This window comes from Heterodontus francisci, chromosome 1, assembly GCF_036365525.1.
Source record: "Heterodontus francisci isolate sHetFra1 chromosome 1, sHetFra1.hap1, whole genome shotgun sequence".
NCBI lineage: Eukaryota > Metazoa > Chordata > Chondrichthyes > Heterodontiformes > Heterodontidae > Heterodontus > Heterodontus francisci.
Window position 1 is genome coordinate 248,098,191 of NC_090371.1, and position 14,839 is coordinate 248,113,029.

General features: G+C 41.1%; 1 protein-coding gene across 1 annotated transcript in view; it reads right to left on the reverse strand.

Annotated features, from left to right (window-relative positions):
- Positions 1 to 5,072: 5,072 nt before the first annotated feature.
- The window catches only part of ankrd50 (ankyrin repeat domain 50), a 157,580-nt gene continuing 147,813 nt past the window's right edge, over positions 5,073 to 14,839 (reverse strand). The window contains exons 3-4 of the mRNA XM_068042734.1: positions 10,292 to 13,860; positions 5,073 to 7,195 (exon numbers count right to left, since the gene is read on the reverse strand). Coding sequence (XP_067898835.1) covers positions 10,295 to 13,860 — 3,566 coding nt within the window. The 3' untranslated portion in view covers positions 5,073 to 7,195; positions 10,292 to 10,294. The remainder of the gene's footprint in view (positions 7,196 to 10,291; positions 13,861 to 14,839) is intronic.

Below are 14,839 nucleotides of genomic sequence, written 5' to 3' on the forward strand. Positions count from 1 at the left end.
TTTTTCATTCAATTTGATACCACCCTTAACTGCCTTAGCTGGCCACAGATGATGCATCCTTTTGGTGGAGTCTTTCTTCCTTAATAGACTATATCTTTGTTGAGAGTTATGAAATATCTCCTTAAATGTCAGCTTCTCTACCGTCTTACCTTTTAACCCATTTTCCCAGTCCACTTTAGCCAACTCTGTCTTCATACCCTTATAATTGCCTTTATTTAAGTTTAGGACACTAGTTATAGACCTGCATTTCTCACCCTCAAATTGTATGTGAAATCTATCATGTTTTGATCACTCTTGTCTAGAGGATCCTTTACTATGAGACCTTTAATTAATCCTGTCTCATTACCAGGTAGGTTCTAGAACATATGGTTCTAAGAAACTGTCCCAAATACACTCTATGAATTCAGCCTCCAGGCTACCTTTGTCAATTTGATTTGCCCAATTAGTGAAGATTTATACTGTTCCTCAGACTTTTTTCTGATAATTTTCCCATCGCTAAAGTTAGGCTGACTGGCCTGTAGTTATTCTCCCTTTTTAAATAATGATACAACATTGGCAGTCCTCCACATCATGCCTAGAGCTAGAGAGTGTTACCACCAGGTGAGAAGGGGTCTAAGGGTTCCCTCTCAGTCTTTGCCTGGTTTAACTGTAACTGTAAAATACTGTGTTTTTAGCTACCCCTTAGTGAATCCTTGTTCACTGCTCCAATTGTAAGGCAAAGAAATCAGACAGGTTTCCTTAGATTTAAACAAGAAAGGTGGAAGTTTATTCATCTTAAACTCTAATCCGGTTAACGACTATGAATATGCGACGCGACCATACGCGATAAACACACACGCAGATAGAGACAGTAAAAGTAGAAAAGAATAAAGAGGAAAAGTTTGAGGCAATATCGGGATTATAATTATAATCCTTTTTGAGTTCAATGTAGTCTTTGGTTGCCGGTAAGACTTGCTGTTCGTTGGGGCCCAGTTCATGTTCCAACTTGTTTCAACATTGGAGTCTTTGCTCTCTTGAGGTTTACATGTCTTCCGTGGGTCCAGTGGCTTGGGAGAAAGTGAGTGAGAGATAGCCAGGAGAGAGGCTTCCTTGTTCCAGCTTCAGTTGCAAACTGCCTTCTGAATTCAAACTGCCCTGTGTCTCATTCAAAAGCCTGGATCAGCCGGTCAGTCATGTGACCAGCTGGTTTAACCAGTCCTGCCTTTGTGGATTTCAAAGCTCTCAGTGGGGTGGGGTGGGGTGGGGTGGGGAGGGGGGGGGGGGTTGCTGTGGGGGGGGGGGGGGGGGGGATGCAGGGCTGTCTCTTACCTACAAGATGTGGAACTATTGCCCAGACCAATCTCTGTTAATTGAATCAGTGAGCAATTCTTTTGTCTCTCCAAGCACTGTCTCTTAGTATGCAAATGTTCTTCCAGCCAAGTGTTTGGTGATCTTCAAACAAGTCATTTCTTCATTCCAGCAACAGTGTCAAATCAATGTTCATATGGCAAAATTAATATGCCACATTCTTGGCAGGTGGGGGTCTACATGACACGAGCATTGGAAAATAATTTTAAATTTCATGTTTAACTGGCTCAATCCTACCAGTGTTTCTTATCATTGCTCAATTCATACAAATTACACAAAATTATATTAAATATTAAAATCTATGAAAGCCGCTTCCAGCTCCCTATTCCTATTAACTGCTGACCACCCAACTTTCCTTCCTGACTCAAGTTAGTTGATACAGTTAACAGTTTGCCCTCCTCAGGTACTGTCTTCCTCTCCTTGAAGTGTACCATCATCACCCTTCTCTGTAAAAAAACAACTGTGGCCCCTCTGTCCAGTACTGGATGAGCAGAGATTTCCTTCAACTAAATATTGGGAAGACTGAAGCCATTGTCTTTGGTCCATGCCATAAGTTCCCTTTCGTAGCCACCATTCAATCCTTCTCCCTGACAATTGTCTAAGGCTGACCCAGATTGTTCGCAATCTTGGTGTTATACTTTAGTAATCCCAAGATGAGCTTCCAAAGACGTAGTTGCACTATTATTAAGTACGATTGCTATTACTAAGTCCACAAATTTTCTCCTCTGTAACATTACACAACTCTGCCCCTGCCTTAGTTCATCTGCCATTGAAACACTCATCAATGCATTTGTTACCTCTAGACTTGAATATTCCAATGTACACCTGGTTGACCATCCACATTCTACCATGAGGTCATCCAAAACTCTGTGAACTAACTCATACAAGTTCCTTTCACCCAGTAACACTACGATTTTAAAATCTCAAAACCCTCCATGATCTTGCATCTCCATATCTCTAATTGCCTCCAGTCTTAGATCTCTCTGAGATGTCTACACTTGAACAATTCTGGCCTCTTTGAGCAGCCCCGATTTTAATTGCTCCAATAGCGGTCATAGTATTTATTATTCATTCTTGACATGTGGGCGTCGCTGGCTAGGCCAGCAATAATTTCCCACCCCTAATTGCCCTTGAAAAGGTGATGGTGAGCCATCTTCTTAAACCGCTGCAGGCCATGTGCTGTAGGTACACCCACAGTGCTGTTAGGGAGTGCCAGGATTTTGATTCAGCGACAGTGAAGGAATCGCAATATAGTTACAAGTCAGGATGTTGTGTGACTTGGAGGGGAACAGGTGGTGGTGTTTCCATGCATCTGCTGCCTTTGTTCTTCTAGGTGGTAGCGGTCGTGGGTTTGGAAGGTGATGCTGAAGGAGCCTTGACAAGTTGCTGCAGTGCATCTTGTAGATGGTACACACTGCTGCTATTGTGCACCAGTGGTGGAGAGAGTAAATGCTTAAGGTGGTGGATGGGGGCCTGATCAAGCAAGCTGCTTTTTCTTGGACGGCGTCGAGCTTCTTGAATGTTGTTGAAGCCGCACTTATCCAGACAATTGGAGAGTAATCCATCACACTCCTGACTTGTGTCTTGTAGATGATGGACAGGCATTGGGGAGTCAGGAGGTGAGAAACTTGCCAGAGAATTCCCAGCCTCTGACCAGCTCTTGCAGCCACAGTATTTATATGTCTGATCCAGTTAAGTTTCCGGTTAATGGTAACCCCCAGGATGTTGGTGACAGGGGATTCATTGATGGTAATGCCATTGAATGCTAAGGGGAGATGATTAGATTCTTTCTTGCTGGAAATGGTCATTGCCTGCCACTTGTGGGGTGTAAAGTTACTTGCCACTTCTCAGCCTAAGCCTGAATGTTGCCCAGGTCTTGCTGCATGTGGACACAGACTACTTAAGTATCCAAGGAGTTGTGAATGGTACTGAAACTATGCAATCATCAGCAAACATCTCCACTTCTGACCTTGTGTTGGAGGGAAGATCATTGGTGAAGCAGCTGAAGATGGTTGGGCCTAGGACACTACCCTAGGAACTGCTACAGCAATATCCTGGGGCTGAGATGATTGTCCTCCAACAACCACAACCATCTTCCTCTGAACTAGGTATGACTCCAACCAGTGGAAGTTTTTCCCTCAATTCCCATTGACTTCAATTTTACTAGGGCTCCTTGATGCCACAATCAGTCAAATGTTGTCTTGATGTCAAGGGCAGTCACTCTCATCTCATCTCTGGAATTCAGTTGTTCTGTCCATGTTTGGACCAAGGTTGTGACAAGCTCTGGAGCTGAATATCGTTAGTTGATAAAGCCCTAAGCTTTGGAATTTCCAACCTAAACTTCTCACCTCTCTTCCTCCTTTAAGATGCTCCCTAAAACCAAGCTTTTAGTCACCTTCCCTAATATCGCAGGTGGCTCGTTGTCAAATATTTTTATAATGCCTCTGTGAAGCACCTTGGGAAGTTTTCTTATGGTAAAGGAGCTATATAAGTACAAGAACAACTGCTGAATGGGTTGTAACATTTCATCTGGTGAAACTCATCCCAACCAACCACTGAAGAACCTCTGGAAGTCAGGGGAAGAAAGGTTTAACTCACTAGAACAAAACCCCTTCCTCCCCAATGAATTTCAGGGCATTGGAAAATGGAAGATTTAGACCAGCAATGCATCAAACCGACAATGTTCTGCTGAAGTGCGACTGACATGTCAGTCAGGCCATTCATTACCACCACCTGTGCTCTGTCTTCAGGGTCTAGAAAGTGAAATAGAGATAAAGATTTGAGGGTCAGAGAAAGACTTTGGGAGGGGGAACAACAATACAAACATGAGGGGGGCAGAAAGTGAGAGAGGAAGAATGGGGAGCACAGAATTGAGGACAGAGAGAAATGAAGAAAAAAATCAATTATTGTCAGAGGAAGAGAGATTATGATACAAGGAGAAACACACTGACAAAAAGATCACGCAAGAGAAATCAACTCTTTAAGAAAGAGACCTAGACCCAGAGAGCTTACAGCAATACAATTAATATGACAGAAACATCAACAGCTGGTATTTCCATGACTTATCCCAATCTACTGCTGTAACATTGGTGGAAAAATTGAGGAAATCCCTGGACAAATGACACTAAATGGCTAAAATGATTCGTTTACACTATTTACCCAAGATTTCCACTGAAACTACAGTAGGATCATCAGAGAAACTCCATGGAAATTCCCCACCACCTCCCCAAGTAAGCAGCAGACTATTGTAAACAGCACCATGGGTGTACGATCAGTTTATTTTAACTTTAAACTGTTCCAAATAATTACCAACTTTAAAGTTATTTGTTTTTGTCAAGTTTTGCAAAATATTTTTGTTGAAACGTTGGGAGAAATGGAAGCTGGCTGTTAGAGAGCAGAAGTAATATTGGTGGAGAAGATGATCAACATAGAAAATTCTGAAAAGACTGTATGTTAACTTAAGCTTTCTCACACTGTTGGTTTCAGTCGCTTTTTGACTAATATGCCAGTCTCTCCATGATAGCATCAGAAGAAAGGCTGGCAAATCATAATTCATTGTAACGGTTTGATTTTTTGGAGGGGCATGGCTCTCTTCAATCAGATAATTAATGATTCTTACGGTTTGTTGCCCCCAACAATTTTTTTTCACTTCATGCATCACTTAAACAAATTCACACAACTGTTTAAGCCACAATAATGTAGTTTTTAAATTAAAGTCAATCTGCTGAAAAGCAAATATATTTATTAAGCACTTTACTATACATAAGGAATTTTTGCTCAATATAATACAAGAAATAAAATAAAATCTTACAATGCAAAATTCAATGTACATTAAAGCTATTTACAACCAAATACAAAAAAAAATGATTTAAGTGTAAATCTAACTAACTGAAATGCTGTTAAATGACTATTTGAATAAACAAAATAGATTTGCATAGCAAAACAAAACTGATTAAAAAAAATAGAAACATACAGAATTCAAATACTGCCTGGAGTTAAAGATAGCAGAGTATGTTTGGAGGGCACAAAGCCACCTGTACTCGCTTCAGTTGTTTTTTTTCAACTGAATGAATGAATTACTTTGGACATTTTCAGTTTAGTAGAATCAAACAGGTGATTATACAGCTAAACCAGAGATTCAGGGTCAAGCTCCAGTCAACAGACCCAAGACAAGAACAGATGCCATTTTCTGACTCCTCAAGCTTTCATGCTTCAAACGATTCACTTCCCCTCCCCACAAACCCCCAACCCATTCCATCCCAAAGCTTGGGGAATTGAAATATTGACTAAAAGTAATACTTGCTCATGACATAGGTCTGGAATTTTCTCTTTACAGTATTTACATTTCAGGGACATTAAACAAATGATATTTCTAATGAGTTTAAACCAAAACATTAACTCTTAAAAACTCCAAATAGAGACATTCTCTCTGAAAATCTTAGCACCTTATGAATCAAGCAGTTATTATTGTTTAACCAGTTTGATAATAAGGAAGGCATTTGTAAAACCTACTTAACAAGAAAGGCCGCAGGGATTATTTGAAAGTTTAAGCACACTCCTCTTGTGTAATAAAACACAAACCCTGCCCACAATGAAGCTCTGCGTGTTTATTACTGCTGCATTGTACCTGGGGCTCTGTTTTGAATTCTGGGATGCAATGACACATGATCAAGCCTGCAGAGGCAAAGTCAACACTTTCAAAATCTGAAACTGCAATCTGTCGATCAGACAATAGTCCCACAGGGACAAAAATACTGTGTTGGAAATAAAGTTTCTCTAACTTTTCCCACAAGAGGCTACGCTTAATACTCATATACAGAACAAAATTGATCTGGACTTGGAATCAGCTCCTTGTCTAAGTATGAACATGCACTACACCACAGTTGTCCTGCCATCTATACCTTCAACACCTTACACGTGACAACTTTTTTTTTACACAATAAGTCACAAACATACAGCAATCAGCTTTTCTGTAACATGTTGCGTAGCAGGGCATCTTCTGTCCTTTTCTTCCAAAAGGAAAGAAAACCACTCACACAGAAATCTATGTGTGTTCTTTTAATCCATTATAATTTGTACATCCAACTTTTATTAACAAAGGGAGAAAAAAAAATCTCCTTCCAAAATTCGTACTCAATTTGAAGTCACCTTTTTTTGTTTGTGTTTATGAATACACCGTGTAACAGAAAACAAAATAAGTATTAGACCAATTCAGTTCCAAAATAGTTTTCAGTTTTATGTGAATGGCAAATGACCCTGTAACGTCACCTTATCAAAATAATTTAATGGGAGGCCAGGGAAAAAAGCTCCATGCATACTCATTCTACAAATGCAGATCTGAGCCCATAGCAATTGGTGGAGTGCATTTTGCCACAACCTTCAGATCACCTTTGTAGTCCTAGGACATCAGGAACACCTTGCTTGCTCAGAGTCTCAAACTTCTGTCAACCTTGACCAAGTTCTAATTTCACATTCTGCATGCTGAATTTGCCCCAATGCATCATAAAATAACTATAATTGTTGAGGTGTAATATACTGCTTTGTCGTTATGAAACTACAAAGTACACAAACTAATATATAAAGCATATAGATGACTACATTTAAAGACAGCCTGAAACAGAGGCACAGTACAGAATTGTTTTGTATGAAACAACTATGTAGTAGTAAGACTTTTCCACTGCTGTTTTCAGAAAGTAAATGTGCTTTCAAGACTGATAGTGGGTGACTCCATCAAAATCAAGGTGGTGTTCCACTGAGGCTGCAGTTGGTTCAGTGCCTTTGGGGGTTCTGGCAGCAAAGTATGATGGGAATTAAATGCTGTGCTTCATTGGAATCCATTAGATTTTGTCTGGAAAAAAAATGAACAATACTGAGATTTAAATACATTAGTATTTAATGTATCAGGATTTTTTTGAATTTGTGCAAGTTACCATGTAGTTCTTGTGCTTAACTGAAGCAACAGTAATTAATTCCAGTATCCAGAAGTGAAACCCTGGCTTATTTTCCCCTCTTTAGCCCAAGGTCACTGAAATAGCATCCCTATTGTTACAGCATTTGAGATGAGCTAATTCATAGACCTGGATATCATACTTGGGATCTGTTTGGTCTTTATGGCACAGTTCAAAAGTGGCAGCAAATTAACCAACTCAGTCAACAGAAAGTAGACTTAACATTTATTAATACAACATATTGGTGTTATGATAACCATGTGAAAGATGCAGATTTGAGATATGCTAGTCTGTGGAGGGAGTGTTTATTTATCTAACCACTTAAGCAAATCCAATTAGTCTTTTCTGCATCAGTTCCAGAGTTTCATCATCTCCCATGAGAGTTGATGGTTCAAACACAATTACACTAAATCTAACTCAAAAGATAGAATTCACTAACAGAAATCGGATTTTAAACCATGAATTGACCCTCATCTTTAACCATACGATATATAAGCCAAATACATTTACAATAAAAATAAATCAGGGACCTTCTTGTCAATGGAATCTGAAGATTTAAGAAAGCAGGACTTTTAGTAACATAATTTGTTAAAAAAATTCTTGAATTTTATCAGTCAGAATATGATGATAATTGTTTTTCTTAATGCACTCTTTCAGTAATATCGTATAGTTAATGATAGATTTAAAGAATTTTTAAAAATTGGCTCTTGGAATGTGCGTGATGCTGGCAAGGCTGCATTTATTGCTCGTTCCTAATTCCCCGAGAAGGTGGTGGAAGATATTCTCTTTGAACTGCTACAGTTCTTTTGGATGTGATACTTCCATAATGATACAGAATTTTAGAATACTGACCCAGCTTTGTTTTATCATTTGTGCTATGTTGGCAAGATACTTGCCAACCATTGCACATTTACCTATTTAAAATATACGGCAATATATTCATTTTCTCCAGCGCATCAGTTCACTCTCAAGAATTTGAACTGAGCACTTACCCAAAATAAGTCCACCTTATTTTCTTTCAACATAAATTGAAAACAGCAGTTTTATCAGTGGTTGCCAATATAAAACAAAGCATTAAAACTACAGTCACAATTAATCTGTCCAGGTTTAATGTTGGATACACATTTCTGTCTTTCAGAAAAGAGGGAATGAACCATTTCATTCAAAAATATCTTTGATACGACATGTTTTTATACCATAATCATCTGGAATTTGCAATGAGTATAATGGTGAGGCTATCAGTGGTCTCCTTTATAATAGCGGAAATCAGACAGCAACTTCTGGAGTATGCACATATACACTCACAGAAATCCAGATATTGCTTTCAGAAATTCCTTGTTTCTCCACAGGGTGTGCTGTTGCAGTCTTCCCTGATAGCCTTGGCATTGAAATAAGCGCAATAGTATGAACTTCTTGTACTTGTCCATTAGCTCTGAACTAAAAATGGCTGAAAAAGTTAGGGCTGGTGCATTCAGGAGTGAATGAGTTTTTAAATGGCATGATAAGTGGTAATTACTGCTAAATACCTCTCTGGCCCTGAAAAATTATTACAAATGTGGAGTCTCATTCCCTCACTCGAAAATTATTGTTGGAGATTATTAAAAAGCTTCTTCTGACTATCTCTTTCATGTCTCTCCCTTAACCACATCTGTATTTCCCAATCTTTATTTTGCTTTCTATATATTTAAAACTCATTCACATTTCTTGCATTGTACGTCCTGGTTTGGATTTTGTGTTTTAACAGTGTGGAATCTTCAGTCTGATTGATGGAAGAGCCTCACTGTTGTTTGCCCTACTCAGAGACACCAGATACCCTCTAGAGGACTCTGTGCTGGAAAAGATGCTGAACTAGAAGAAATCTCAGCTGACAAGCCGGCAAAAAGTTTGTCAGCAGCTGTCAGTGAGGTGAATAGCAAGCACAGTTCCTTTGCCGCTGAGAGCAAACTCTGGATTAATATTCTAATGTTGATGCAAACTGTTTCAGATCCTACAACCTTCTACTTCAGGGGTGTCCAACCTTTTCCCATGAGGGGTCACATTACAATTGTTGTCCTACATAGGGGGCTGGTGAGCAAATTTCAGAAAGATAAAGGCATTGAAATTTATTGCACTGTTAATCAAAACAGCGTGCTCATTTCAACTGACTTCCAAAACAACAAGGGGCATCTACCAGTGCTGAATTTAGCTATTTTATTTACTGGTGAATAACTCTACCTGTGTTGAACCTTCATGCTCAAGTTCCCACAATCTCCTAAGAGTTATGCTCCAAAACTCAATATTTCTTTTAAATCTTCTGGTCTCAAGCTTTAATGGAAAAATACATTTTTTAATACAAGTTTTTAACAGCGAAACCAAAACCAGCGCATGCTTTTATCTGTTTCTATATAACACCAATAAAATCAGTCTTAGTCCATCAGCTTTAGAAAGTTCCAGCTCCACTTACTCATCCCTCCAAACTGATGAGAAAAACTTGCTCTCTGAGGTATGCTCAACTCTGAATGTGAGTGGAAGCTGGGATTTGAAGCCTGGCTCTCCTGGCCGAGAATGCAGCACTCTAAGGGATAGAATTTTGTCTTCACCATCTGGGCAGCAATCTGTGGGAGTGGACTATTTGTGCATTGTAAAATAAAAAATAGGTCAGGATACATAAAACATGAATATCTGCTCCACCAGATTACCCCTGAGGCAGTTAAGCTGAAAATCTACCCATTTTTCTGGAATTACCTTCCATACTTTCCAATGATATAACTTGCTTCAGATTGAGATAGTCTTCTATTAGTGATTCAATTATAGCAATATTAAAGTGATCTGGATCTATAGAAGACAGAACCTGTCCATTACTGTTACTATGCACACACTGGTTTATGTTACAGATCAAACCATACTTCAAGACCTTGAACATTACCATAAAAAAATTGAATATACAACACTGTAAAGATGTTGCAACATAAGTACTTGTATACATTACAGTTGCACACAAATGAGCTTGACAGTACCTGCTACAATGGCGTCTCCTTCTTGTAATTAAAGCTAGGGTCTGTCCCTTCAATCTGTAGCTTTAGAGCTTGCTTCAGACTCAGTTCAGTTTCTGCTAATGGATAACCTTCCAAACATTCAGTATGTCCTCTCTCCTGTCCACTCCTTGGAACTGCAACCCTTCCCAGGAAAACAGGGTTCCCTTGCAAATAATTTGGATTTGTCATTATTCCATTTCTTTTCTTTTGCTCCCCATGCTGCTGAATTAAGAACTGTTGCTGAGGCCTTGAAGTTTCCTGTGGACAGTGTGGAATCAGGATCTTACATTGTGGCTCAGGTGGTGCTTGTTTTAGCGACACTGCATTATTCTGTACCATTTTATTTATGGTTGTTCGTTTGTCTAGTTGTGTCATTTCATATTCCAAAACCATTGGCTGAGAGGAGCTATTTTGCTTGTTCTGAGCTGATCTCTTCCCAGATGAACCAGCTTTGGTGGAACCTTCGCTGGGCTCAATGTGTCCAGTTTTGCTGCTTTTGTTAGATCTCACATTGGGTTTCATTTGTCCCCATTCATAGTCACTGGTTGGGGAACCAGCATGTTGTCCTATGGAACGTGTTGTAGATGACGGAGAAACAATAGACTGCCTGCTTCGACTGCGTGGTAAAGAATGCTGCTGTATCTGCTCTGTGAAGGACATGCCATGGAAACTGTCCATAGGTACTGTCTGGGCTGTTGCTGTGGATGATGTTGTGCGAAGAGAGGAGTTTTTGGAACTCTTTAGTGAATTATTGGACAGTGAGGATTTCTGCCGATCAACTGTTGAATCTGGAGATTCAGAAGGTGAACTGAAAGGGTGTTGAGGGCCATTAGAGAAACCACGCATGGCAGATTGCAGATCACCACCACCAGTGCTGCCAGAGCTATTTGATTTAATTGTCAAGGACTGCATTTTCACAGTAACAGACTGAGGGGCTGCCTGTTCCATTGTGTGAACTGGAGAAGGGCTACACCCATTTAGACTGGATGCCCCATACTTTTCCAATAACTTTATAATCTGCGTATGGCCACCTTTTGCTGCAACTCTCATTGCAGTCCGTCCAAATTGGTCTGCATGGTTTGGATCAGCACCATGCTCCAGCAAAGTCTGAACAACATCTACGTGCCCTTCCTGGGCTGCAATGCAAAGAGCAGTAGCACCCTGGTTGCACGTGTGATCTACCAATGCTCCGTGGTCAATAAGCAACTGTACAACCTTCACATGCCCCTGCCATGCAGAAGACTGCAAAGCTGACCGCTTCTCATTGTCAGCGGAATTGACATCAGCATGGTAATTTATCAAAAGTTGGGCCATTTCCATGTGTCCCTGCCAGCAGGAGACATGCAGAGCAGTTCTCCCCTCCGCATCTGTGCTTTCCACATTTGCTCCATTTTCTAGCAAATACTCAGCCATTGCTAGCTGATTTTCAAGTGCCAGGATGTACAGTGTTGGCCGGCTGTCAGCATCCTTGCAATTCACATCGGCCCCATGGCTCAAGAGCAGTTCAACTATATCTCGATGACCTTCTAATGATGCCACACGTAATGCATTCCTACCATCATAGCCTCTCTGATCCACGTTTGATTTGTTTTCAAGCACAACCTGCACACAGTCGTAATGGCCCTCCTGACCTGCCAGTATTAAAGGGATTCGACCATCATTATCCACTTCATTAGTTCTAGCACCTTGTTCAATAAGTGCTTCACATACTAGTCGGTGACCCTCAAATGCTGACATGTGCAATGGAGTCCAACCAGCATCATCCCTATGATTCTCATCCAATCCTCTGTCCAGCAGAGTACGCACCACTTCTACATTCCCTTGTGCTGAGGCTATACACAGTACTGTTCTTCCTTCACTATCAATAGTATCTACAGCTGCGCCCCAAAACAACAACGTGTTTACAACAGATGCATGGCCCATGGACGCAGCAGCCAGCAGAGGAGTACGCCCATTGTTATCTGTGTGATCCACATCTGCCCCTCCTTCAAGAAGCAAATCGACAACGTCCACGTGACCTTCGTAGGCTGCTACTAACAGTGGAGTCATACCATCTTTGTCACAATGATCAACTTCTGCTCCTCGGTCAATCAGCAAGCTAACCACTGATGCATGACCTTTGCTTGCAGGAACACACAGTGCAGCTACTGACAGTGCTGTTCTTCCATCCACATCTTCATGATTGATCTCTGCACCATGGTCCACCAGGTGTTCTACTATCTCTCTATGTCCCATGTATGCTGCTGCAATAAGTGCAGTCCTTCCTTCATTATCTGCTTTGTTAACCTCTGCACCATGCTGAAGCAGATTTAGAACAATGTCCTCATGTCCTCCCCATGCTGCAGCCCTGAGAGCAGTTCGACTGTCTGCATCAGCACAATCCACCTTAGCTCCAGCATACAGAAGTGCAGATACCACCTCTGTATGCCCTCCCCAAGCTGCCGATCTTAATGCTGTCCAGCCATCTTGGTCAGTATGATTTATGTTAGCACCATGTCCAATGAGGCAATTAACAACCTTGGTATGACCTTGCCTTGCAGCAAGTGTAAGTGCCGTCTGCCCATGATTATCCTCAATTTCCAGATCAGCGTCCCTAGATATCAGTAGGTTAACTACATCCAAATTGCCACTGTAGGATGCAGTGCCCAACAGTGTTCTTCCATTAGAGTCACTCTGGTTAACAGAAGCACCATTATCTAGTAGAGTTCGAATGGAATCCTCCCTCTCCAGTGCCTGACGTACAATACACGATGTGCGATCGTCGTCATTGTTCACATGAGCTCCTGCTTTTACTAAAAGCTGTAATATTTCCTGCTCTTTAGGAATCATTGTTAACAAAGCTCCTTTCACAGGTGTGCTGTTCCAAATCATCCACAAAGCCAAGTGATGTGGTTCCAGCTGCAAGTTAGAATTAAGCAGGTGCAGTGCAAACTCCTGTACTTCCAAAGGGGACAGCTCTTTTGCACGACATGTGTAACTCATAGCAAGCATCCTGTGGCCCTCTGCTGCATTACACAAATACTTTTGTGTGCAGTGCTTCACATCGAGTAACCACTCTGCAAAACTGTAATGAAATAGAATTTTAGTGCTCCCCAAGCCATCTACAAGAACCTTTGATAATATATCTAATTTCCGCTGAAATTCTTCAATTGTCATGGTCATATTTTTTGTCCAGACGGCATGATACAATTCCAAAGTAGTCAATGGCCTACAAGCAGCCAAAATTACATTTAGAATAGGCTGCACTTTTGCAAACTGTTTTCGCACAAAAAGCCTCTGACAAAGCCAGAGATAGAGTCCATTCAGTGTTCCTGGAATATCCCTAATTTCTCGTAGCATAATAAAACTTTCCACCACTCCATCAAGGACACGTTCGAGATAAAGAAAACAGCCACTGCTTTTAATATGGAGCTGGTTCAACATTTCAGCTGTTTCCTTTGTCAGATGTTGTCTCAATGCTTCCTCCTGGTCCAGACGATACAGGATATACTGCTGTACATCTTTTACAATGTAGGCTTTACGCAGATCATCCAAGCTAATTTTTCGGAAGCCTGAAAGAAAAAAAATTGTGATTAAATAACGCGATATAAGACCACCATAAGCAGAGGGTTATTGAGCTATTGCCTGCCTCTTTCAAAGAACTCGCTTTTGCACACTTCAATACCCAGGTAATAAGTGCAACTCCAACGGTGTACCCCTTGAATCTTTTGTCCTTGAAAATGACCACCCCATCTGCAATCTCTCCATCCTCTCCAAAGTTTTGAACATCTTTCTCACAGCTCCATGTCTAAACCTCTCCAATCAGGTTTCTGCTCAGGCCACATCACAGAAATGGCCCTAATCAAAGTCACAGTCCCTGTGACTGTGACCATGGTGCACTACCCCTCCTCATCCTTCTTGACCTCTCTGCAGACTTTGACATGATTGACCACATCATCCTCCTCCAACACCTCCTCTCCGATGTACACCTGGGTGGGACGGCTGTGTTCCACTCTTACCTATCCAGTTGTAGCCAGAGAATTTCCTGAAAAGGCTTCTCCTCTCATCCCCACACTGTTACTTCTGATGTCTCTCAAGAGACTACCTCTCTATCTTTGGTTGCCTCCTATTTCTCAGCTGCATGCTGCACTATAGCCACTTCACCCAAAGACATGACCTCAGGGTCCATGTGTACACTTATGACACCCAGCTCACCCTTACTATCGCTTCTAGACCCCTCCACTGCCTCTGTGTTGTCAGACTGCTTGTCCAACATCTATTCTTGGATGAGCTTCGATTTCCTCCAATTAAACATGACTAAAGTCACAGTCTTCGGCCCCCGCCACAAATTCCATTCCCTTGGCATGGATTCAATCCCCATTCCTCGCCACTATCTAAGATTGAAGCAGAATGTTCACATCCTTTGCATTACACTTGACCATGTGCTGACCTTCTGAGCCCATATCCTCTCCCTCACAAAGGCCATGCATCTCTGTAACATTACTGATCCGAGCACGTGCCTCAGCTTATCTGCTGTTGAAACCTCATTTA